Genomic DNA, 25829 nt, shown 5'->3' with positions numbered 1-25829 from the left:
CTGGAAGCTCGTTGGTCTTTGATACAAGCCTGGGCTCATTTTCTGGGATCGGGCTGTCCAGGTATCATCTCAGTAAAGGAGTTCAGTGCTCAGGAGATGCCCCCAGGAGTGAGAGCTGCTGCGTCACCCTGAAGCCCCTAAAGTCACCAGAGTCAGCAAATAGAAATGCAGGATGCCTGCACGTGTTCATCTTGTACCTGGTGTAGGACGGTGGTGATTTAGTTATTAACACTGTACTTACTGTACACTTGAAGTGTCCTGGGAGGGTAGATCTTCAGTGATCTCACCGCACACCAGGAAGTGGTGATTGTGCGGTGATGGAGGCAGGCATTCACTTCATTGTGGCAGTTACTTCACCACGTGTACATGCACCACATCCTCACATTGCACACCTAAAAACAGACCGTGCTCATTGGTCAATTATACTCACAAAAACTGCAAACATTATAGGGTGCCCAATTAAATTAGAGTTTCAGACAAACATTGATTTTTTTTTTTTTTTAACTTGTGTCCTGAATGTTGCACGGGCAGTCCTGGAGGATTGAAGTCATATCAGAGAAGGCTGCCTGGAGGAGGTGAGCATGAGCTGATCTTGTGCTGAGAGAGAGAAGTGAGTCAGGCGCAGGGAGGCCAGCGTTCCTAAGCCCTTGATGCAGAGGTGACGGTGGGGGAGAGGCAGGCAGGCAGTAGAGTGCAGGGTGAGTGTGTGAGATGGGGGGCTGTCAGCTGGAGCAGGGCAGGGGAGCGGCCCTCTGGGGCTGCCTCTGCTCACAGACTGCCAGCTTCCCCTCCGGGGCCCGTGCAGCACCACCCACCCCACCCCGCCCCCACCACCGCCCGCCACATCTCAGCTCCGAAATGGAACTTGTTTTGAAATCTGCTGGGGCACCAGGACACATTTGAAATCACAAAGCTTTCATATTATTTTCTTCTTCTCTGTAATTTATTTTTCCACAACCTAGGCTGATTTTTAAAAAAATAAGCACCGGCAGCAGCGGTCATCATCATCATAATAATAGTAATAATCCTTGCCTCCCAGCAGTTTGCTTCTGGCTGTCAGCAGCCAGGCTTCGGCTCGAGGCACATTGATTTTTTATGACCCAGGCATCAACTGTGGAGGAATGTGCTCCAAGACAGAAGGTTGGGGACTGTGGTGCTCCTGCCAGGGGCTCTGCCCGGAGCTTTCTCTTACTTAATCCTCGTAAGGCCCCTTTGACACAAGGGATTATGATCACGTCTGTTTTTCAGGAGGAGTAACCAGGCTCAGAGAGGTGAAGCTACTTGCCCGAGGGCACACAGCTTTTAAGTGGCAGAGGCAGGACTGGAATGCAGGTCGTCATCATTGTTGTTCAGTCAGAATCCTGTCTGACTGTGCAACCCCAGGGACTGCGATGTGCCAGGCTTCCCTGTCCTTCACTATCTCCCGGAGTTTGCTCAAATTCATGCCCGTTGAATCCAGGTTGGCCTGACTCCAAACTGGCACTTGTGTGTCCCATGACATCGCCTCAGACCTGTGCCCTAGCTGAAGGCCGTGTGTGTTCTGGGATGTGACCTGCTGTGCACCCCTGGGTCACTTCTCCTCTGTCAGCCTCAGTTTCTCCCCTGTGGAGTGGGTAGGGCGGCACCCAGCTCCTGGGTCTGCTCCTAGGGTTGGGGCTCAGTAGAGAATCTAGGGTGTGGTGACTCTGCCCGTCCTCACCACATGGCCTCGGGCACGTGTCTCACCCTCTCTGAGCGTCAGTTTCCTCGTCCGACGGTTGGAGAGACTGAGGCTGCCTGGCAGGGAAAAGTCCCTAGGCGGCCCTTCTCTCCCTCCTTCCATGCACTTTCGGCACCTGGAGAGGACGCAGATCCGGCAGTGTGGAGATGCCCGGAGTCCTGGCTGGACGGGCCTGTCCTGCCCTCGCGGCCGTCTCCCTCAGGTTCACCCCTGTTCAGGCACCGGTGTTTCTTTTGCAGATGAAGCGAGGCTGTGTTCAGTGTTTCCCTCCAGAGCTGCTCCAGATCCAGGGATGGAGGGGTGGGACCCTCCTGGGTTGGTGGGCTGTGGAGACACGGGGGAGCCCACCCTGGCCCTGGAGGAGGGCATGCGGTGTACACACCCGTGAAGCAGAGTGGGACCCGGGCTCCACCCGGTGCTTGTCCCCAGGGAACCAAGATGCAGGCCCCCAGGGCCACGCCCTCCCCCAGAGAGCAGCGCCCGGCTGCAGACCCCGGGTCCCCGCTGCCACGGGCCCCGTGAGAGAGGCCTGCACGTCCATCTTCGGGGTACTCGGCGCCCAGCGCGCCCTGTCCTCCACCGTGCCCTTCCACTAGGACACCCTGCCTCCCCACCCAGCACCCACTTCTCCGAGCTGATTCTGTTTGCTCTGTTCACCACTTCTTCCCAATGTCAGCTCTGCGCCTCTCCCCAGGCCCAGCGCCCAGCCTGTGCTGTCGGTGTCTGCATGTCTCTGCTCCTTGGACCGGGAGCCCCATCAGGACAAGGCCGCGGCGATCTGCCTGCTGGGGCTGCTGGACAGCAGTGGGGGAGGCGTCCCTGGAAGGCTGGACAGCCTGGTCAAAGGCGTGGCCTTGAGCCTGGCATTTATGGAGCACCACTGTGTGCCGGGCACCATGCTGGTGCTTTACCCATGTCCTCATTTAGTCCTCACAGTGACCTAGGAGCAGGGTTGACAGTTTTTTCCATCTACATGGTGGAAATTCAGCCTCCAATGCAGGGGCAAGAGATTGTGCTGTCACACTTCTGGGGCCACAGAGCTGGGGGCATGTGTAGTTCTGTCCGCTCCCAGGTCCGGGTACGGGCTCTACATGGTAAGAACCTCCCGGTGCTCTCAGCATAGCCTGGTTGAATGTTCAGAGAACATCCTGGATTTTATTCTTCTAAGTGACCCGCCATCTTGGGTTGACCTTGAGTCTGATTGCCTTGGACAAACCCTGGGCACCTTCTAAGTTGGCTTTTATTTTTTTTACTGATTTTTTTCTGTCCATGTGCGCCAGTATGGTCAAGTGTACAAAAGCACTAATTTTCAGTGTACCACTCAGCAATGGTTATATCCTTACACACAGCTGCAACCCCACCCTAGATCACCATCTAGAACATTTCTCATTCCAGCAAAGGCTCCCTGGAGCCCCCACTTGATCAGAACCATCCGTCCCACCCACGTCATCCTCCTAACTTCTCTTCCCAGAGGGCTGTGCTGCCCGCTTTTGGCTTTCACATGAACAGAATCACATGTGGCGTGGTGTTTTGTATGTGGCTCCTCTGACTCATGTGGGGTTCACACACGTGCTCGCATGATCAGTGATGCGATCTTTCTCATGGCTGTGTGGTGCTCCACCACTACACCCTGCCGGGACCACCCGCTCTTTATCCAGCCTCCTCTTGGTAGATGTTCCAGCTGTGAGTTGGTCTACTGCACCACCCTGCCTGATTTCTGTTTCCTCGATTTTGAGGAAGGACTGGCTCTTTGTTAGGGCATTGTGCAGAGGTGTCTGGCTCCCTGGAAGCTGAGGGAGCAGTCAGCCTCCTCCTGATCCTAGCTGTCTCAGATCAGAAGCGCATACATATAGCCCTCTGCCCCTGGGGGAGGCGGGGAGCAGAGGAGAAGATGCATGCCAGCTGCAGTGGAAGTTTGCTAATTTTCTGTTCGTGTGAGCTAAGTGGCAGATGATGGAGTCTGCCTCTAATTGAAAGTCAAATGCTCATGGCTGACAGTGGGAGCTGTAATAAATGTGTCGCCACTGTCCTTTTGGTGTCCTTTCTCTGCTACTTTGAAATCTCATAAATAACCAAGAGCACGTTGGTAAGATGCCTTCCCTTCCTCCGTTTGCTCCAGTGGAGCAGCTGTGGTTGCTAGGTTGAGTTCCTGGTTGCTAGGGATTTTGTGGTCCTGTGGTGGCCCAGAAATATGATGGATCAGTGGAACATGCTTTTGCTGTTAATTGAAACATTCCTACAGCACATCCCTCAATGTCATTGTGCGCTTTGATGTCGTCTCAATTGGTCGATGATCCTTGGCAGGTTTCTTTCCCAGTTAGAAGTGGCTTGAGTGGAGGGGACAAGTGGCCTGGGCGGGGAGTCAGAAAAACCTGATTTTTACCCTGAATCTGGTACTAATTTGCTGTGTGACTTGGGGCAAACGTTGTCCCCTCTCTGAATCCCTAAGATCCAAGGACTTGCCAGCTTTGACAGCTTACCGTTCATCACCCAAGCTCTGTGAGCAGGCCAGGTGCACATTAGTTCCTCGTTATCTGCTGGAGGATTATCTACAAAAGAATTCTCATCGTCAGCTCACTTCCTCTCTACCCAGCAGGCTTCAGGGGTTGAGTCTCCTTGGCCAGATGCTGTGTCTGTGTGCAGGAGTTTCAGATTGATTTTAATATTCAATCAGACATAATTGGGATTGTAAATCTGGGAAAGAAAAAGCGATACTCTGCAACCCATAAACATCTGATCATACCGTTTTCTCTCCCCTCCTGCTGAAAAATCTCTGGTGGTTGCCCACCGCTTGCCCTGGGGATGGCAGACAGGATCTATCTCAGTTGCTGAGGCAGGTCAGTTAGTGGGGGCTGCAAGAGGGAGTGTCCTGAAGAGAGTCTGGACTTCCTGTGGGATCTTCATTGATTGGTGATGTCTGCTTCGGGTCCAGGAATGGAAACATGGGTGTATTTTTGTCTATCGTGGCTGGAGTTTTAAGCGTGTGCCCTTAAACATGGGGTTTGAGGCCTTCCCTGTTGGCACCAGCCAGCTTCTCATGCGTGCCTCTACCCCTCCTCTGTCTGCCCCACTCCAGAAATCCCTGCTTCCCTGGCCATGTCCAGGTGACTGCCTGTTCTCTCCAGAGACCTCCTTTGTTCTCCTTGTCCCCCCGCCCACCAGGCCTCTGTTCTATCAAATTGGTCAGCTCTGCCTATTTGCCATTCAGATTTCATTCACAACTTTGTCTCATCTTCTGCGACAGTCTCTTTGACTCTCTTGGGCAGGATTAATCAGACTGGCCCTCCTCTGAGATCCCTGTCTCACACTTAGTTGTTTTTACATCTCTTTCCACTTCTACCTTGAAAGGTCCTCAGAGTCAGGTTCTGGGTTTCGCTCATCTCTGCCTCCCCAGAGTCCAGCACAGTGCAGAGCCTCAGTAAATCTTATTGAATGAGCACATGAACGAATAAAAATCACACGCTATCCGAAGTCAGACAGAAGTGATTTTTATAACTTTCCCAGCACTCTGAGTTCGTGTGTCGGTACTCCCCAGCTAATCGTGGGTAATTTACTGTGGTCGTAAAATGTCCACACAGTCCCCTGAGACCGAGCCCGCTTCCCGCTGTGAGCTTGCATTTCCTCCATCGTGACGGTCTGCTTGTCTCCCTCTCTCCCCTTGTTCTCAGCCTGAAGACAAGCAGAGGGCAGCGGCCGCCTTCGCCCAGCTCCAGGGCGCCATGGAGATGCTGGGCATTTCAGACGGCGAGCAGAGGGCCATTTGGCGGGTGCTGGCAGCCATCTACCACCTGGGCGCGGCGGGGGCCTGCAAAGGTACGTGCTTCCCAGCCGAGCTCGCCTGGACTGCCGGTGTCTCCACTGACGGGTGCCTGACAAGGCCCTTCTGCCTGTGAGGTGGGACGGCGTCAGCGTGTCGTCTTTTATGTCTCTGGGGCTGCTCTCTGCTTGGCTACAGAAGCAGGCCTGCTGGGAAGGAAGCGGAGCTGATTTTCAAGCAAGCCTCAGAGCCCAGCAGTGTCCAGTGGGACTTCTGCGATGCCTGGGAGCTCTTCTTTCCAGTAGGGGGGCCGCTCGCTGCTTGTGGCCCTCGAGCATTTGACCTGTAGCTGGTGTAACTGAGGAATGTTTTCACTGCATTAAATTCTAATTAACATACATTTACATAGCCACACGTAGCTAGTAGCCACTGTGCTGCAGAGAGGCGCCCTGGAACAGGTGAGAGAAGGCTGGGTCCACGCACTGAAGGTGATGTGTTTCTGTCAGGACATCTGGGAGAGGCTCCTGCTGTGTGTGCTGAGCCATCCCAGCTGCCCTCCTCCTCCCAGAATCGCTCCCGTCCTGAGCTGCCTGTGTGCCGGCTGTCCTCCTTCACACTGGTCTCCCCAAGGGGTTCTGACTTTCCCTGCCCCTCCAGTCGTTCCCCTTTCCCTGTAGATACCCCGGTGACAGCATTCCTGTCCTGACTTCTCTATTCTTACTGTTATCGCCTTAGACTAAGAGTTTGACGGTCTTTTTTCCCCGGGTTATCACAGTAGCCTCATCGCCCATGCCTTCGCTCCCCACTTGTTGTGAGCACCGGGCTCCTTTCTAGAGCACAGATGTGGTGCTGTTCCCTGCTTAGAATCCTCCCGAGGCGCTCCCTTGTCCGCTCCATCGATAAAACCATGTGCCGCCATGTTCCAAAGAAGTCCGCTGCCTTCCTCTAGAGAGTGGCTTCTTTTTGGAACATGGCGGCACGTGGTTCCTCCATCGCCATCCCCCTGGGCCCTGTGGCCTGTCCTTTTGATTATCATACTCTTGAGCCTCATGTACTGCTGCGCTGATTTGATTTTGGACATTTCTAGGGGTTATGCTGAGTCAGAAATAGGTAAGGTGGCAATTCCACAGTTGGTCCAGGCCAAGGGCAGGCATGCCTGACTATACACACGTGGAAAAAACAAAGGCCACTTGCCTTTTCTAAAAATCAGCCGTGGGGCATGCTCTACATCCTGATTGTTTGTAAATCAGACAGCTTTGTAAACAGATTGGGATTAGGGACGCCACTGCACAGTTCAGACCAGAAGAGCTGTTGAAGATTTAGAGTTGGGGCACGGGCATCTGTAGGTGGAAGGGGGTGTGGAAGGAAACAGACCTGTTTTACAGAACGGAAGACTGAGGCTCCGAAGGTCCAGGTACACTAAACCCCAGGGTATGGGCTCTGGAGCGAGGCAGATGTGAGTTAAAAAGCAAACTTCTCCAAGCTTCAGATGCTTCTTTTAATGGGCTAAGACAGGTTGGTGTGAGGATTGAATACAATAAGAAAGAGAAAGCTGTATTAAACTGGGCTATCCTGAGGCAGACTCTGAGACGAAGATTTGAGTGCTTGTAACTTTGGGGGGAGGGGTATCAGGAAGAACCAAGAGGGGAGTGAGGGAAGGAAAGGTGGGTGATGCTGGGGAGTTAAGGTGTGAATTAGGGACTTCCCTGGTGGTCTGGTGGCTAAGACTCCAAGCTCCTAAGGCAGGGTGTCTGGGTTCAGTCTCTGCCTCAGGGAACTAAATCCTGCATGTCCCAACTAAAAGACCCATCATGCCTCTACTAAAGACCCCAAATGCTGCAACCAAAGATCCTGCATGCTGCAATGAAGATCGAGGATCGCTCGTGCCATAACTAGGAGCCAGGGCAACCAAATAAACATTTAAAACGTTTTTATAAATAAATAAAAATAAAATCCCAAGTGGACTAACTCTGGGAAGTGAGGGACCACTGTCTCTGGGGACCTCTGGAGACACCTCTGAAGAGCATGTCTTCACTGTGTGTTTCCCAAGGGGCGAGGGAGCCACACCTCTGAAGAGCATGTCTGCTCACTGTGTGTTTCCCAAGGAGCGAGGAAGCCACACCTCTGAAGAGCATGTCTTCACTGTGTGTTTCCCAAGGGGCGAGGGAGCCACACCTCTGAAGAGCATGTCTGCTCACTGTGTGTTTCCCAAGGGGCGAGGGAGCCACACCTCTGAAGAGCATGTCTTCACTGTGTGTTTCCCAAGGGGCGAGGGAGCCACACCTCTGAGGAGCATGTCTGCTCACTGTGTGTTTCCCAAGGGGCGAGGGAGCCACACCTCTGAGGAGCATGTCTGCTCACTGTGTGTTTCCCAAGGGGTGAGGGAGCCAGGATGTTGGTCCACTGCCGCCACCTGCTTCTGCCTGCTTGAAGGCTGCTCCCAGGGCGTGTTACCCCTGCCCCTCCAGCCTGCCCCGTGCCTGAGCTGAGCATGTTCCCATAGCCGGGAAAGCAGAGGGGTACAGACAGGTGCCTGCAGTGACAGACCGGGGACGTGTATGTGGTGGTAGATACGGAGTGAGGCCCCGGGGCTGGTGGACAGGTCGTTCATGACTCCGGCTCAGGGCAATCCTTCAGCAGATTGTGCTGTTGAGCCTGGGTTAGCCGATTCTCCAGGGTGTCACAGCCATGGGCCTCTCGGCTGCACTCAGCTCAGACAGGCTGGCCCCCTCCCTCCTTCCCGGCACTCAACAAAGCCTAGGGAGAGGGCAAGACAGGGGTCCCTCTGTCACACTGGAGCCCGCTCTGCCTCTGATGCCACAGGACAGAGGCTGAGGGAGCCCCCTGTCTATTAAGCTGCCACCAGAGAAGTCTGATGCCTGACTCTATCTCCCTGGGGCTCACGGGGCCACCCCCTCTGATGTGGGCTTGGGACTCATACCTGTAACAATAAAAGAAAGAGTCACTTATAAATATTTTATTAATACATGATTATGGCAATAACTCCTGCCAGCCTCCCCCACCCCACCTTATAAATTATTTTAAGAGGAGCTGCCGTCAGTCTGCCTGGGAGGCCTGTCTGGTGATTTACTTACTATGTATTCTGCTTTGGAAGATTTCATAATAGGTTGCTCTGAAATCAGCTATTAAGAATTTCAAAGTCGTATATAAATGTCTTGACTTTGTGTCATAACAGATCATTTTGAAATATATTAAGAATCATTTCCATTAATCAGGTTTTTTCTCCCCCCATTAAAACGATGCTCTCCTCCCAGCATGCCTGACTTCCTTAACTTGTTTTGAAAGTCCTGATTCTGTTTTTAAAAACCATATCTGTCCCTGTGGGGAGATTTCAGGCCTTATAAGTGGACTCGGGATTTTTGAACTATGATGGCGGTAATGACAACTACCACTAATACTTTAGCGTTTGCTGCTTTCACAAGTGCCTGTACCTCTTGCGACTTTTGATATGATTTGGTTCATTTAATAACCCGGTACGGAAAGATAGTGCAGTGGGAAAGCGTCAGCCTCCTGGCTTGGCTCCTCTGAACCTCAGTTTCCTCCCCAGTAAAATGGGGTAGTGATGGCAGCCACCTTGCAGGCTTGCCGTGAGGGTTAAATGAGTCAGGGCCAGTGCTGAGAGCACAGGACTTGGCTCACAGTGAGGAGCTTTGTAAGAGGAGGAGTGTAGTTCACCTGGCATCCGACAGCTGGTATGTCCAGAATGAGGTCTCCCTGCCACGACCACTCCCCTGCCCTAGACTTTGCATAGGCTGGTTGGGTCATCCCTTGCTGAAAAACTGACCTGTTTTCCCAGGCCGCATGCTTACAGACGTGAGGTCGCTGCACAACCTTGGAGCAGCCTAGGAGGAGTAAGAACTGTAAGATACCCATCTTACAGATGAGGAGACCGAGGCCTGCCAGAGAGGTTCATCCTCATCCCCTGGGGCATGCAGCTGAAGCCAGAGCTGGGATTTGGACCCAGTCTGTCCAGGCGCTGAGCCCAGCCTCTGGGACCACATCCACGGCCTCCCTGGCCCCATGTGCTGTGACCTCTGTCTTCTCAGGTCCTAGGTCTTCTCTGGGGCACCCTGAGCTGTTTTTACTCGTGACAATTCTGACACCAAAGGTGTGGGCTTTTACTCACATCAGGCAATCCTCTGATTCTCTGGACACCAGCTGGGTGTCCTACAATTTAATCCACTCCTGACACTACCTGGAGTTTGTGTAGGTCAAGGGCTCAGTCCCACAAGACCATATACCACTTCAGACACGGGTCACAGACCCCTCCTTGGGTTGATAACTTGCTGGAATGGCTCACAGAGGTTAAGAGGGTGCTTTACTTACCAGCATCTGCTATAAAGCACACAGCTCAGGAACGTCTATGTGAAAGAGACGCATGGGGCAGGCGGCAGAAGAAGGGGCTTCCATCCTCACTGGTGTGTGGGCCTCCCAGCACCCTGGAAGCTCTCTGAGCTCCCTCGTCGGGGATTTTCTGGAGGTTTCATTACATGGGTGTGATTGATTAAATCATTGGCCCTTGGCGATTCACTCCATCTCCAGCCTCTTCTCTCTCCTCCCTGGAGGGAATGGCACTGAAAGTTCCCAGTTTCTAGTTATGCATGGGTCTTTCGGGTGATCAGCCCCTGTCCTGACACCATCTAGGGTCCCCCAGCCACTGCTCGTCTCCTTAGCAGACAAAAGACCATCACCATTTCAGAGATTCCAAGGGTTTTAGGAGGGGTGTGCCTGGAACTGCAAAGACCAAAGGCACATTCATGACAGGTGCCAGCCACAAGCCCTGTGCAGCAGCTCCCAGGCCCAGTGGTCCCATAAGAGGCCACTGAGCACGTGTGGGCAGGTTGGTCCCCTCCATGGGGGCCCAGGCCCTCAGGTAGCCACGTGGTCCTTGCATTCTCATGGTTCCTGCCCAGTTTGGCTTCTCCCCAGGGAGCCAGTCCCAGCACACTCCTGGGGGCTCATCTGACCCTCCTCGTTTGGGGGAGTCCCTTTAAACCTCCCCTGACCCCTGAGTGCCTGCAGGGTGCTGTCACCGTGGCCCTCCCCTACTGCCTCCTCAGTCCCTTCAGCCCCTATGACATGGTGTTCTTGACCTCAGGAGGCTGGCTGCTGTGGGGCTCTGGGTCACCTTGTCACCAGCAGTGCCCTGGGCAATGTCAGAGAGAACATCTGTTCCCAGAATGTGGCGGCGCAGGGCCCTGGGTGGCTCAAAGTCAGCTGGTCCTGGGCTCAGATCTCAGCTCAGCCTCTATTTAGCTGTGTGTGACCTTGGCCAAGTTCCAGGGCTCACCTGTACATCCTCCTAAGAGGGAGAGAGGGTGGTGGAGAGCCGTCTAGGGTCTCACCCACGATCAAGGTGCTAGAAATGCTGGGGCTCTGGGCCTCCTCCCACGGACAGGCCAGGTGGCTCCCGGCTCAGCCAGTCAGTTAGCAAGAGGCCGCATCCCTCCGTCTTTCTGCGCTGCCGCCTCCTCCTCTGTCTCCCAGGCTCACGGTCCCTGATGGAGCCCTTGGGAAGTCAGCGGGAGGGGCCCTGGGGGCCGCCTCAGCATGGCAGGCAGAAAACCCCGGGTGATTTGACACAGGGATGGTTTGCTGTTAACCAAGACTCATGGCCCAGACCATCCCTCGGGAGCCACCAGGGAACCATTTATCCAACCTCAAGTTTCTTCCCTTTGGCAAAATGTGGCCCATGGAACAATCAGCCAGCCCCCGTGGGTGTTGAATGGCAGCGAACAGATGTTCTCTGGAGCCCACTTGACAAGGAGGCAGGTGGGAAGGAGGGACATCCTGGGCCCTGCAGGGGGCGGAACCAGCCTGTGTGATTTAACCTGTGCCTGTAAAATGGTAAAACTCCATCCACCTTCTCCATCACTGGTCACAAGACTGCATCCCACCTGGCACGTGGGATGTGCCACAAGCCCCAGCATTTCTCTTTGCAGAGCACTCCGTTATCAGTGGTCTCCATTGCGGCAGTGCCTGCCTGCCCCTACGGTGGGCCGGAGTTGGGTGGGGGCAATCCTGAGGCCCATATACTGGGTGGAGAACTCAAGCCTCCAGCGGGTGTGGCTCCTTGCTTTAGGGCACATGGTGACCTCTCAGTGCTAGTGAACGGCAGCTTCAGAGCTGGAGTCCAGTTCCGGACTCAGTCAAGTGCTCTTTCCACAGCTTTGATGAAGGTTCTGGGGGCCAAGGACTGTGTGAGGGTAGTGGTCAGAGTGGTCAGGAGTGACACAGACTGGGGCTCGGGGACGTGAGGGTTCTAGCACGTGCCAACTCTGTGACTGGGCCGGTGACCGTGCTGCGGAAAAAATCAGCCCCAAGCCCCATGGCTTCAAGTCTCGTCTCACCGTCGCCCCAAGCTCCTAGGGGTCTGCAGTGTAGGAGGGCTTGGCTGGGCTGCGGTCAGAGGTGGTGACGCAGAAACAGTAGGGGTGGAGTGGCTGGGAGGCCAGACGCCTCTCTCTCTCCGCTTCTCAGAGCTCTGGGCTCTCCCAGAGGCCTCTTTGGGCCTCCTTGTGGCCTGGCGGCTCCCCGGAAGCTTCCAGAGAGCAGCATGAAAGCTATTTCCCCTCTTCTCAGTCGGTCACACAGGGTCACTACCGCCACGCTCTGTGTCACAGCTCCAAAGGCCAGCAAGCCTGGCAGGTAGGGAGGGAATTCCCACTTGGCAGTGCAGGCTGCTGAGGCTCAGAGAGGTTATGTGAGACCGCCAAGGTCAAACGGCATCACCCGGTGCAGCCACAGTTAGAATCAGCACCTGTCCGCCTCCGCAGCCAGTGTCCCTCTCCTCTGTAAGGCCGCCTACCTGGCCCAGTCCTCAGGTGCCTTATTGGTGCCTGGACCTCCCCTGACCGTCCTGGGACCTCCATCTCACCGCTCAGAGCAGCTTCAGGTCCGTCCCCAGCCTGCAGTCTCCCTTCATCTGCAAGGCCATCCACGAAGGGAAACCGAGACAGAGGAGCTAGGAATCGAGGCTCCCGACATGGGCTCGGGGCAGGTGGACCCGTGTGTGTCTTTGCCATCTGTGACCCTCTTGACCTCTGAGGCTCAGTGTCCTCATCTGAAGATTGGGGATAATAATTGTGTGCCTCCCCATGTCCTTGGGAGGACTGCGGTACTCATTTTGAATATGTATAGCTCAATGACCCTTGTTATTATTGCTGTTATTATTAATGGAAAATCTGTCCCCTGTTGCAGTATCTCCCCTCAAAGCCTGAGTCTGCCACACTGGCTTTGGCTGGTCTTCAATCCTCTCCAATCCCTGTGGCCCCATAGCTGTAAGAGACGACATACACCCGCCCTGGAAAGTCTGAGCCTCTGTCACTCTGCCTGCTGTCCCTCGTGACTCCGTAAAATGACAGTAATGTTCAGAATCTAGATAACCAGGACGGGTGGTGTCTGCCCTGATGGCTGAGTTGCCTGCTTTCCTTCGGCTCTAAAGCCTGATGGGAGGTTTAACTTATCTGTCAATCACTGAATTTACCAGTCTCCTTGTCACTGACCGCAGTGCCTGACACACTCGGGCCCATGTGTAACCCAAGGATGGCCCCGTAACGGGATGATGGAGGGAGGCTGCTGATCGGCCACCACTCCTGCCTGCCCTGATAAAGGTGTCAGACCCCGAGGAGATGGGGCTGTAACTTGGGGAGCCCCAAGGGGCCCGCAGGAAGGAGAGACGATGGCAGCAATGACAAGGGCCCAGCCTCCCGCTTTCTACCAGGACCCCCGACATCCAGCAGCCAGGGCAGTCTGTCCATGGATGGGAGGAGGCAGCCTGATGCTTCTCAAGCCCAGGCAGGACCCCAGAAGGCCAAGGGGAATAGTAGTATCAATGCTGTCAGCGTGAAGCAGTCAGTGTCTATTCAGGCACTTGGCACAGACTTTTAAGCCTTTTTTATTGTTTTTAAACAACTGCACAAGCGACACCGTAAAGTTGTCTTCCTGTGAGAAATGGAAGCAGTGCAAGTGAACGTAGAATGTCGGAAGCAGGCCGCTCCCCGTTCCCGTGGTCCTCCTGCCCTGGAAGGCGACCGCTGTTAAGGTGCAAAGGTGACGTTTAGTGCAGCTGACAAGCCAGGATTGACGCACAGTTATTGACTGAAGCTCCTGGTGTACCCTGAGGTTCAGCTCGGTGGTGTACATTCTCTGGGATTTGACAGACGTGTTGGGTCATGTGTCCACCATGACTGTGTGCTCCAGGCTGGTTCCAGTGCCCCAGCAGGCTGGCTTTTTTCCTTAAAATTCTGATTTGAAGTCGTCATAGACTCATCAGTAGTTGGAACAGTAACAGGTTAAGTCCCCTGACTCCTCCCTGTGGCCGTAGCCATGGCCAGGGCTGCATTCTCTCTGAAAACCAGTGCGTGGCCCTGGCCATGTTGCTGTGGTCCCAGCCGCAGGCCAGCTCCTCAGGCCCTTGAGATCGAGCGTGAGCTGTGCCTGTGACAGTCGCCCTGGTGGATGGGTGGGGCGCCGTTACTGGTTCAGAAACAGGTTCACAGTGGCTCCGTATGACAAGCTCTGCTTCTCCCCATCTGGGCAGGGTGGACCATGCTGCTCGCAGGATGCCGTGGTGCCCGTCTTGTCTGCGCTGGCTGCGGGGCTTGCCCAGGGAGGGGTCTCTGTCTCCGTGGCACTTCTCCAGCTGATGAGCCTTCCGGCAGTTTCCTGCTTTGGGGGGATTGTAAACAGCACCTTGTGGGCATCCTTGTCTGTAGAGGCGGTGCAGGGGTGAGCGTTCTGGAGGCGTGGTTTCCTGGGCATGCGGGACCAGAGGGGTGTGTCTGAGGTTGGGTGCTTCCATGAACACAGCGCAATTCCCCACCCTGGGTGTTTGTTCACGCAGTTCTGGTCACGGCACCCTCACATGCCCGTGGGGGATGTCGAGCAAGAGTCTGGGCCCCTGGACACCTGGGCCGTTGTTGAGTTCATGCTGCTCCCCTTCCCCATCCTTCCCCTCCCCCCCCCACGCTCCCCCGGCCCCCTCCACTTCTCCCGTTCCTCTCTCTCCACTGCTCCCTCCTCCGCTCCTCTCCTATCTTCCCTGTGCCTTGGACGGCAGACCCTCGGCACCACCATCCTCACTTTCCAGGACACAATTCCCCTCTGATCCAAGGAGGGAGACCCAGACAGGCGCATTGGAGATGCCAGGAGAAATAGACAGGAGACACCTAAAGTTCAGCAGGGTCCTCTCCCCAAGGGGTCTTAGGACCTGGGACCCTGAACTGAATCTCCCAAACTGAGAGGGAGTCAGGGAGGGTGTGTCAGACAGAAGAGCCCTTGTGAGCAGAGGTGTGGTGGCCCCTTGAGCAAGGCCTGAGGCTTCGGTGTCCCCATCAGCCAGGTGCCAGCCTCAGACCCTGGCACTGGTGCTTGGGATTAAGAGAGGTTTCCCACACAGCCCCAGCACAGCCCTATAGCCCTAAGGCCGGCACCCCCTGGGCCATGTCCTGGCCCCACCCTTCCTCTGCCACAGGCCCCAGCTGGTGGCTTGGCTCCCTGCCCGACAGCTGCCGCAGCCCGGCCTATTCTGGGCCACAGGCAAGGATTTATTCTGCGTTTTCTGAGCATATTGAATTCATTCATTAAGCTGGAATGGCTGCTGTGGGATGTAAACAATTATATTTTAAAAAGCCACAAACCCCTGAAGTGGCTGATGCTAGAAGGCATTCCTGCCGCCAGCCCCGTGCTTCGGGAGGGAGGTGTGAGGCAGCTGGAACCCCCAAGGGACCGGCTTCAGGTTGGCCCAGCAAAAGCCCCTCCCCTCTTTATGACCTCTGTTTCCCATAAGTAATAACAGCAGTTGACATTCATCAAGTACTTACAAGGGGCAGGTCCTATGCTAAGAGCTTTGTTCATCTCAGTGATTCAAAGGAGTAGGCACCATCACCCCATTTTACAGATGAGGAAACTGAGGCTCAGAGAGGGGAAAGGACTTGCCTAATGAGGGTGTATAGACACTCTCTGGGATCTCTTTTAGCCTTGCTCATCAGAGACTCCAGCGATCTATGGCTCAGTGAGGACTCCCATCATAAAAGCACGTCTCACCCTTCAGAGTCAGAGCATAGCGATACTGCTGACAGCAATGATGACGATGATGATGGAATTATTATTACCTGTCACTATTTGCTGAGTCCGCTCTCTGCCAGGCATGACTTAAGTGCTTTGTGTGGTTATTCCATTTAATCCTTGTAACCCGATATGGTTACAAGCTGAAGCTCCAATACTTTGGCCACCTGATGCGAAGAACTGACTCACTGGAAAAGACCCTGATGCTGGGAAGGATTGAAGGCAGGAGGAGAAGGGGACGAGAGAGGATAAGATGGTTGGATGGCATCACCGATTCAATGGACATGAGTTTGAACAAGCTCTGGGAGCTGGTGATGGAGAGGGAAGCCTGGTGTGCTGCGGTCCATGGGGTCGCAGAGAGTCGGACATGACTGAACGATATGGAGAATTACACCCTTTTTATGGTGAGTCAGTGGAGGCTCAGAAAGGCAAAGGAAGTTATTGAAGGTCCTAACTTGGAAAGGGGAGGAGCCCAGTTTGGGACCAGGGAGTTCTGTCTTTGAAGATTCCCCCCATTCATGCCATGTTTTGCTGCGTGGTCCATGGTGTCATGAATATGCGAGGGATTAGTAATCACACCTTTTCACGTGGTTCTTGCCCTGATGGGATTAAGCACTTAGCACAGCACCAGGCATGTGGTGAGTACTCCGAAAACATCCGCTGTTTTTCTGGGCTTCCCTTGGGCCCCAGCTTCAAAGGAGACAGTCTGATAAGTTGAGGGACCCCTGCTCAGCCTACCTTGCTGAGGGACCCCAGAATGTAGGAGGAGCATCAGACTGAGGGCCAGGTTTAATCCTGGTTTAAACTGTGTGGCCTCAGGCTACTGGTCAGTCACTCACTGGCTACTGGTCCCACCCCTCAAGCTGTTGCTCCTGCAGTTCCCCCAGGTGATGAGTGATGCCTTCCACTGAGCTTTCCCTGGTGACTGCTTCTCAGCTCGGATCAGCTGCCCTGGGGACACTCCCAGGCAGCGTCACATCCAGTGTCTTGTTTCATCCTTATAGTGACCCCCTGGGAGAGGAACCACCCCGCTGTATGGATATGGAAACTGAGGCTCAGATGTCCTGCTCGAGATCTCGCAGCCTGGTCTAAAACTGCCATATCTGGTTCTTCCCATGACCACCCACCACCCCAAAGATGCCATGCCAGTCTTTCCCCACCAGCTGCTTGATCAGTTAGTCCAGGAGACCCCTACCCTTGCTCCCTTTCTCCTATCAGCTGATGCACAGCAGCAGACTCATGGTGCTGAGCAGTCTTGCAGAAGAGTGGCCCGTTTTGCTTGGTTTAAGCAGATGCTGCTGCTGCTGACTTGTCCAGCAAGCCATTTTTGCCCGGAACACCATAGTATCCAGAGAGGTCCACTCATTGTCTTTCCAGTTGATGGTAGATTCTGAACAACTCAGCAATGATTTATTGGTGGCTTGTTGACCAGGCCTTATGGGGCTCACTCACTGTGCAGAGGGACAGATGACTTCTCTAAGATCTGTCCAGGTTTCTGGGGCTGCATGGCACCCAGGGGCAGCAGGAACAGGCAGGAAACGTAACACTCAGGAGGAGCCTTAAAGTTCTGGCCTCTAAGACAGCCCCATTTTCCAGGATCCCAACAACTGAACCTGACCTGGTATCCCTGGGCAGAAATCTCAGCGTGTGGTCATGGTTACAAAGGTTGATATTTATCCCGAAGATCCTGCGCTTAGCGATCTGCACCTGTAACTCCACTGGCCCTTCACAGGAACGCCCTGGGGGTAGACGCCCATTTCACAGCGGAGGAAACTGAGGCTCAAAGAGGTGGCACGGTTTCCCCAACATCACCTGGCTTCGGCCAGCAGGGGTGGGATTTGAACCCGAGCAGTCTGTTTCTGCAACGTCGCCTTCTTCGGGGCACCCATGGCCTTTCAGGCTCATCTCCTCCCTGCAGGTGGCCCCTCCTTCACAGACCTCCAAACTGTAAACCTCTGTGTGAGATGTGAGCACCAGCATTACAGATAGGTCACATAACGGCCAGTGACTCAGCGGAAAAGTCACCTGGTCATTGATAAATGCAGGAGGCCACAGTAACTGATAGCAATTGAACTGACGGTGCCCAAGGGAAAGACGGTCGTGTCTTTTTTTTCCCTCTTTTTTTTGTATTGAACGTAAACAGGAAAACCTGCCTTTGCAAATGGATCTCAGCATCTCAGAGACTGCAGTTCCCTCACTCTCCCTCACTCCTTCCCTTTTTTCTCTTTTCTTTCTCTCATTTCCGTTTGTTCATTCTTCTCTTCAAGTCCTAGCTTGCTTCTTCCCAGCAGAGTGATCTTGGGCAAGTGACTCAGGTACAATGATTTGCCCAGGGTCACCTGGTTAATGGAGGGCTCTTTCAGCTAAGCCACTGTTTCCTTCATGGGATGTTAGACCATCTTGGTCTGAAAGCATTCCCAGGCCACATCCGTCTGCACAGAACGTCCCTTTCTTGGAGCATCATACCATATTCCTTAAAGGCTCTGAGATGTCCTGCAGTTAAGAAACTTATGTTACCAAACAATGGGCAAAGTGATACCACACAGCATCCATTTCTCCCCAGGGAACACCTGCTCTGAGGAGCCCTTTGGGAGACTCTGACCCTGGCCGTGTGGCCGCTCTGTCCTGCTCCACAGCCCTCTGGTCACCCAGGGAGTTTCTGCCCTTGGTAGCATGGTGGGTGGGGCCAGACCTCACCCCGTATGTACAGACAGTTTCTAGGGATAGACAGAGGCACACAACCAAAAGAGCAGCATGCCAGGAATTTGGCTCACTTCCAGAGAACCTTCTCTTGGCCTCAATAATTGAGTCACTCAGTCATGTTCTACTCTCTGTGACTCCATGGCCTGTAGCCCACCAGGCTCCCCTGTCCGTGGAATTCTCCAGCCAAGGATACTGGAGTGAGCAGCCATTCCTTTCTCCAGGGAATCTTCCCAACATAGGGATCGAACCTGGGTCTACCTGCTGCTTTGGAGGCAGATTCTTTACCGTCTGAGCCACCATGGAAGCCCAATTGAAGGAAAAACCAAACCAAATCATGTTACCTGGGATCAGCATCTGAGACTGTCTCTGAGCCTTAGCACTGTAAATGGGCACAGAGGCTGAGATATAAGGGTTCAGGGGCTAGAATTGCGTGTGGGAGGTGATCCCAGGAAGCCCTGGGAGGGGCGTGGGGAAGGAAGGCAGCCCTAAGAGCCTGTCACCAGAACCAGCTACTTCTGCAGGCAGCTGGGGCTCCACTCTGCTAGAGGCTCTGGGGGTCAGCATAGAGCATAACCTGGAGCTGCTGCTGCTGCTACTGCTACTAAGTCACATCAGTTGTGTCCAACTCTGTGCGACCCCATAGACGTCAGCCCACCCAGAGCAACTGCTCTCAAAAGGCCTTACCTTCAGTCCCTGGGTCAGGAAGATCATGGAAACCCACTCCAGTGTTCTTGCCTGGAGAATCCCATGGACAGAGGAGCCTGGCGGGCTACAGTCCATGGAGTCGCAAAGAGTCGGGCACGACTGAGCAACTAATGCTTTCAAACTTGCAGCCACTGGTTGAGGGCTGTTTGTTCCGTGGCACGTCCATCACACCCTGTGCTTGAGCAAATGCCCGTGTGAGCAAAGGCCTCCAGCAGTGGGAGCACACCCCGGGGCAGACGGTGGCACAGCGGCAGCCTTCCTGCTCTGGTCCGCCCACCATGCTGCCTTCTGAAGTGTGGCCCTGTTGCCTTTTGACTTGACCTACAGCCCACATGTGTGCTCAGGCCAGGTCTGAAATGTGAGATCTTGGGGATCCCAGAGCTGCCCCTAACCCCATGCCATGACCAGAGGGCCCAGGGACCTAGACTCAAGGGCTGGTCACCATTTACGGCTGTGACTCGGGGCAGGGTGTTCCCCTCTCTGGGTCTTGGTGGCCTCTGCTGTAAATCAGGCCTAACAGCCTTCAGCCTGCACACCTCCCAAGGCAGCTGGGAGATGAGCCGGGGTCGTTCAGCCGTCCTCCCGCTCTGTGTAGACACATCAGGTGTGCATCCCCCAGGCCATGGCGAGATGCACAGACTGTGTTTCACTGAGCGTAACTACAGAACTGGTGTCTGCAGGTAGTTCTTTCACAGAGAGCTGTGTCAAGGGTAGGCGGCCCTGTCAGAAAACATTGTATTTATGTAAATCCGGCCACACACAGGCAGGTGTGAGGCCAGGGGTTACCGATAAGTATTTTTCTGTGTGTCATGGGCCCTGAAGGCAAGCCACCCACTTCCTCTGGTGTTCCACTGGAGGGGAGGCTTGCTGAGTCGGACTCGGGGAAGTATGCTGCAGTACTACATGCTATGGGCAATTTAAGAGATTCTCAAGGGGAATTTTAAGCCTTTGACTCTGATTTTTCGCTCCGTTCTGGTTTCAGAACAATATCCCTGTATGAACGCTCTTCTGCATGGGCCCAGGGTTAGCACACTGAAAGCTGAAGTCAGAAGACGCTAAGTTCAGATCTCGTGTCTGCCCGTTACCAGCCACGAGACCTCAGAAGGTTGCTCTCTTTGTGGCTCAGTGTCCTCATAAGCAGACCCTGGCTGCTCTGGTGCCCGTGTTCCCGTCCAGTCTGCCTTCTCCCCGCCACGGGTGCCAGCCCAGGGTTCTCAGCCCCCTCTGAGAAGGCCTGGCCTCCTCCCGGCTCTGTACAAAGACGTAGGGACCCACAGGATTGGGTTTGGCGCTTGGCCAGGCTTCAGGGGGCTGGAAGCAGAAATGCGTTTTCCCGGCAAGGCTCATGTGTGCCTCCTGGGTTTCACCAGCAGGATGCTGCACAGAGCGCTTGGAAATATACCCCTTAAGTCCAGCGGGACTTAGAGGCCTGCCTCGTCCATTTCCAGCTCCTCTTTTCAGACACAGCTGTCACTGAGCCCCTTTGTGAGTGCTTGTAGCTCCTCAAGGCTACAGGTCACGGAGGGCAGGGTCCAGAGACCGTTTCAGAGGGTTGCAGTGGAGGCGATGGGGCGGGAGAGGGGAAGGGCATCGGCCACCTGGACAGTCGTGTTCTGTTGAGTTCACTTTCAGCCCCATCCTAGGAAGAGGATGTCTCATTCAGGGCTAGTAGCCTGCAACGCCTCTCTGTAATGCTTGCTAATCTCCATTATTTTTAGCAAAGAGAAAGCAGACCTCAGGCTCCCAGGTAACTGTATCTAATTAGAGTCTAATGGTATCTCTGTACGCACATTGTATTTATCTCTGCCTTCTGTTTGTGACAAATGATGGCAGTGTTGATTCAAAAACTAGCCCCCCATACACTGATGAGGGGGCAGGGAGAGACTGAAGAGGCAGCCCTTCCAGATGGGAGGGAGGCAGGTGTAACACACAAGGGAGCTGACACATGAGGCTTGTCTCCGGCGCTGCAAGGTGGGTGAGTCTCCACCCCTGCCCTCTAGAACCTTAGGGATTTATAGAGAGGCCGGCACTGGCCTGGGTCACAGAGCCCTTCTGGAGGGTCTCAGAAGCGCCCTGCTGTCTCAAGGCTGCGTCCTTGTAACAGTGCCCACTGCGGGAGTGGGGAGGGCTGGGTGGGCATTCCAGGGGCAGGGCAAAGGGTGACGCCCCTCCAGTTGCCCAGGGCCAGCTCACAGGCCACCCGGGTGCCACATCCTCTCAGTGACCTCCTACAAAAAATGGGTTCTCATTTAAGATAGTGCCATATAACATTTCCTTTCACTCGGTACTTACAGAAAGTGAAAAGATCAGTGATTCCACGTCAAAGAAAGTCTTACCTAAGGTCATAATATTCTCAAGGTGATATTGAAAGAGACTTCCCTGGTAGCTCAGATGGTAAAGAATCTGCCTGTGATGCAGGAGACCCAGTTCAGTCCTTGGGTTGGGAAGATTTCCTGGAGAATGGAATGGCTACCTCCAATATTTTTACCTGAAGAATCCCATGGACAGAGGAGCCTGGCAGGCTACAGTCCATATTGATTTTGGGGAAATAGTTCTTCCATTTAGCCTGATTTCTGGTGACTTCTGAATCAGTTTTCTCATCTGTAAAGTAGGAACGATACTGCTTTGGGGACTTTTGTGAAGATTCAGTAATAATAATAAGTAGTTAAGGCTTGTATGTACTGATTTTTTTCTGTGTCACACCCGGAACTCTAAGACAGGTGTTCTGACTCCAAAAGCCATGAGCTGAACAAAGATGACATGTTGAAGTAAGTGGGGTCGGTGAGTGGCAACTGTTACACTCTCGTTACTGTCATCGCCGTCATCACATCGTCCCCTCCACCATCCTCACCACATAATCACCACCATCGTTCTTACCTTCTTGATCGTTTTTTAAAGTGGCAGGACTTTTTTACTAGCCATGTAACCTCTCTGGATCTCAGTTTTATTATATGTAAAATGGGAATTATTTCTAAAATGGAGGTAATGAAATAATGTTCTTGAGAGAATCAGTACTGAGTAACTGGCGTGTAGGAGGACCTTGATAAGCAGTGGCCAGCGCTTCTTATTGGGCTTCCCTGGTGGCTCAGCTGGTAAAGAATCTGCCCGCAATGCAGGATGCCTTGGTTCAATCCCTGGGTGGGGAAGATCCCCTGGAGAAAGAAATGGCTACCCACTCCAGGTGGATATTGTCAAAGCCCCAGGTAAAGTCTTTCCCCACACTTCCAAATTTTTCTTAAACCAGGCAGATTCTTTAAGATGTCTGTTTGAAGAATGATACCCTTATGATCTTTTTCTGATGGATTGAGAAGTCTCTGTTGGCAGCTGTGATTCTTATTTCAAAGAAAGAAACACATAGATGGGAAGATAGGAAATGGGAGAAAATTATTTTAAGAGTAGAACTGTAGTTCGCCTTAGTAAATCATTAAATTTTAAAATTTGGATTACAAAATTAGTACAGAACCACTGCAGAAAGCGTTTGAATATGTCTCCTTTTCCTTATTTATATAGCAGCTTAGAGTGATTTACACAATTGATGCCATACTACAGTATGAGTTTTTCTAGTCCTTTTCGTTTAATGTTACCATATAAGCATTGCTCATGTTGTATAGGCTTTGTTGCTGATGTTAAGTGGCGTTATAATAGCCCATAGAGAGGATGATATTTTTAATTGTTTTGGAAAAGTAACTACGCAGGTGGCAGCTTAGTAGGACAGACGTGTCTCTTGGGAAAGCTGGCTCCTGCCCGAGGCCGTCAGCTGGGGCCAGGCCCCGTGGTTCAGGCTTCTGCTGCGGGTGGGCGGCCCAGAGGCTGGGAGGCGGCGAGATCCCTTACCCATCGCCCGCCCAGGACCTCACCACCCTCCTCTGCTCTGTCCCCCGCGCAGTGGGCCGGAAGCAGTTCATGCGCTTTGAGTGGGCCAACCATGCAGCAGAGGCCTTGGGCTGCGAGTACGAGGAGCTGAACACGGCCACTTTCAAGCACCACTTGCGACAGATCATCGAGCAGGTGACGTCTGGGCCGAGCCGGCGGAGCCTGGAGGGTGAAGAAGCGAGCTCAGGTACCACACCGCGGGCTCCCTGGGTGGGCTGGGTCCCTGCGGAGCCACCCTCTGGGGACAGACCAGCATCCTCTCACTATTCATCAAGGATTTATTGAGGGTCTACTGTATGTGGACCTTCTAGGTGCAAATGAAGCTGCTTCTGAGGAAATGGGCTTGGCCCTTCCTGCACAGTGCTCTGTCCTGGTCAGACGCTGCTGAAACCTGGGAGGGGGCACTAGGGATGGTGCCAAGGGACCATGGCCTTTCCACTGCATGTGCTCTTTGCTGAGCCCCTACTCTAGGTCGAAGACTGACCTGCCACAACGAAATAAGGCCAAGAGGGTTGGTCTGGTGGGGAGGACAGTAGATAAGGTTAGAGAGCTCACAGAATAGTCTATAAATGGAGTTTTATTTTCATACTGAGGGAAGCCATGGAGGGGCACAGGCAGGGTAATGGCATGATTAGTTTATTCTGCGTGAAGCCCAGCCTGGATGAAGAGCAAGGAGTGGGTGGGAACCGATACAGGTCACCCTGGTGAGGTGGTGGAGGCTGGACAAGGGATGGGTGGACCAGATGGGCGGAGGTGGGCCAGTTCAAGGTCTAGTTTACAATTAGAGCTGTTGGCATGAGCCCTGGGCAGAAGCAAGGGGCCAGGGCGCCTTCTAGGACTTGAGTCTGAGCAGCCGGAGGAATGGGGGTGCTTTGAACTGACGTGGAGCAGGGCAAGCAGGAGCACCCTTACACTGCACCTGCGCAGGCGGGTCTGCTGAGTCCCAGGTCTGCAGCCTCGGCGGCCAGATGCTTCGGCTGTAGAAGGTGAGGGCAGAGGACTCCTCAGAGCCCCGGGTATCTTAGAACTCTCCAAGAGGAGCTCTCCGGAGACTGCAGAGTCTGGGTTTAGCGGGTAGCACTGTTTTGAACTGTGGTTTTAGCACCATCTGTTAGAGGTCCCTTGGATCCACAGGGCTGCTCCACCTGCCAGGGACTTCAGCTTGATGGCTGATGTCGTAGACTTCACTGCCATCCAGTTCTGCGCTCTGGTGTAAGCTGGGGTCTGCCTAATGGTTACGCCTCCTCTCCGACACGGGTGCACACGCACAGGCACACGCTGGTGCCATGTACAGGCATGTGTGCACATGCGCGTGTGCACACACCTGCACTCACATGCATGGCACATGCATGCACACCGTGCACATGTGTACACACACACAGAAGCACAGTTACAGGTACGCACTGCTTTGTGAAGCTGAGTCAGCCTCGCAGCCTGAGATCTCAAGGGCAGATGTTAAGCAGGAAGGGGACCAGCAGGCTTGAGAGAGATGCTGGGAGGCTGTGGGTTGCCTAGCAACGACCCAGGATGCAGGTGGAGTTAAAGCAGGGATGGGAAATGCTTTGGGGCTGCAGCGGGCGGCCTGGAATGTACAAGCAAAACTATTTCTCCAAGCCCTAGGGCCTGCAAATTTGCGAACTGTTTCCAGTTCCGTGGCTGGAACCAACACCTAAGGGTCAGTGTTTGAGATACGAGCCCCACTCCTTACCCCACTCTGCTCAGTGCCCCTTAATCAAGGCTGGCTTTTCTAATGGGACCCGTGTGTGTTTATACAAAACTGAGGCTACCATTGTAATAGTTTTCTAAGCTTTTTTTATTCCTCCTAACACTATATGCAGGCACTTTTCCATCTCATTCAATATTCTTCTAGACCTGACTTGAAGTATTCTATTATATGGTTGGACTACAAATTATCTATCCCATTTGCTATTTTTTGGATATTCGAGCTGTCTTGAAAAAGTGATTTTTTGCCAATTTAATGAACAATTGGGAGAATCTATGTACCTAGAAATCTTTGTTTCTCTGCATATTTCAATACAATAAAATCCTAAGAGCAAAGTTATTAAGTCAACATGTTACGGCTTCTGCTGTGAAACTGCCAAATTTCCCCCTAGAAAGAGGGAACAATAGATATTTACTGAGTACTGTGTGAGAGAAATTGGAATTTGGAGCCAACAGACTCAGAATCAGTCCCCATCCTTGGGGCACTCTCAGTGGGGGGCAGGGTGGGAGACACAGACTAACAAAATAACCGGAAAGTCAAGATGAGCTGCGGTCAGTGCTGTAAAACTAGGGTCCATGTGTCCTCCGGTGGCCCATTCACTTCACTCAGCACAACGTCCTCCGGGTTCATCCGTGTTGGTGCAAATGGCAGGATTTCCTTCTTTTTTGACTTTTGAATAATATGCTACTTATATCAGAAATCTAAAGTAGTCCAACTTAGACACAAAGTGGAATGGTGGTTACTGGGACAGGGGTAGAGAGGGAGGGGGAAATGAGACATTTTGATCACAAAGTACATAGTTTCATTTAGTCGAGAGGAAAAAACCCTAGAGGACAGACAGAGCGATCAGTAGATGAATATCTCCACTGTACAACAGAGTGCCTGCAGTTGGCAGTAATGTATTCTGTACGTAAAAATCTGTTAATCTTATGTTAAAAGTTCCTCTCTCTCCCCCTCTCACAGACACACACAGACACACACACAAACACACAGGAAAGAAACTTTTAGAGGTGATGGTTATGTTTATGGCACATCTATGGTGATGATGTCATGGGTTTATGCTTCAAACTTATCAGGATGTACGATTAAAAATGTACAGGTTTTTTTGTATGTCAATCGTATCTCAGTTTGAAAAGTAAATTTTTCAAAAAAAGTAAGGGGACGTCCCTGGTGGTCCAGTGGGTTAAGACTCTACTTTCAGTACAGGGGGCATGGGTTCGATCCTTGGTGGAGGAACTAAGATCCCACATGCTGCATGT

General features: G+C 53.2%; 1 protein-coding gene across 1 annotated transcript in view; it reads left to right on the top strand.

Annotated features, from left to right (window-relative positions):
- MYO18B (myosin XVIIIB) overlaps positions 1–25829 on the top strand; it is a 233065-nt gene that overhangs the window by 37957 nt on the left and 169279 nt on the right. The window contains exons 12-13 of the mRNA XM_070385941.1: positions 5389–5533; positions 22861–23034. Of these exons, the coding sequence (XP_070242042.1) occupies positions 5389–5533; positions 22861–23034 (319 nt within the window). The remainder of the gene's footprint in view (positions 1–5388; positions 5534–22860; positions 23035–25829) is intronic.

Source organism: Bos mutus, chromosome 17 (assembly GCF_027580195.1).
Source record: "Bos mutus isolate GX-2022 chromosome 17, NWIPB_WYAK_1.1, whole genome shotgun sequence".
Taxonomy (NCBI): Eukaryota; Metazoa; Chordata; class Mammalia; order Artiodactyla; family Bovidae; genus Bos; species Bos mutus.
This window is presented reverse-complemented; position numbering and strand designations above follow the sequence as displayed.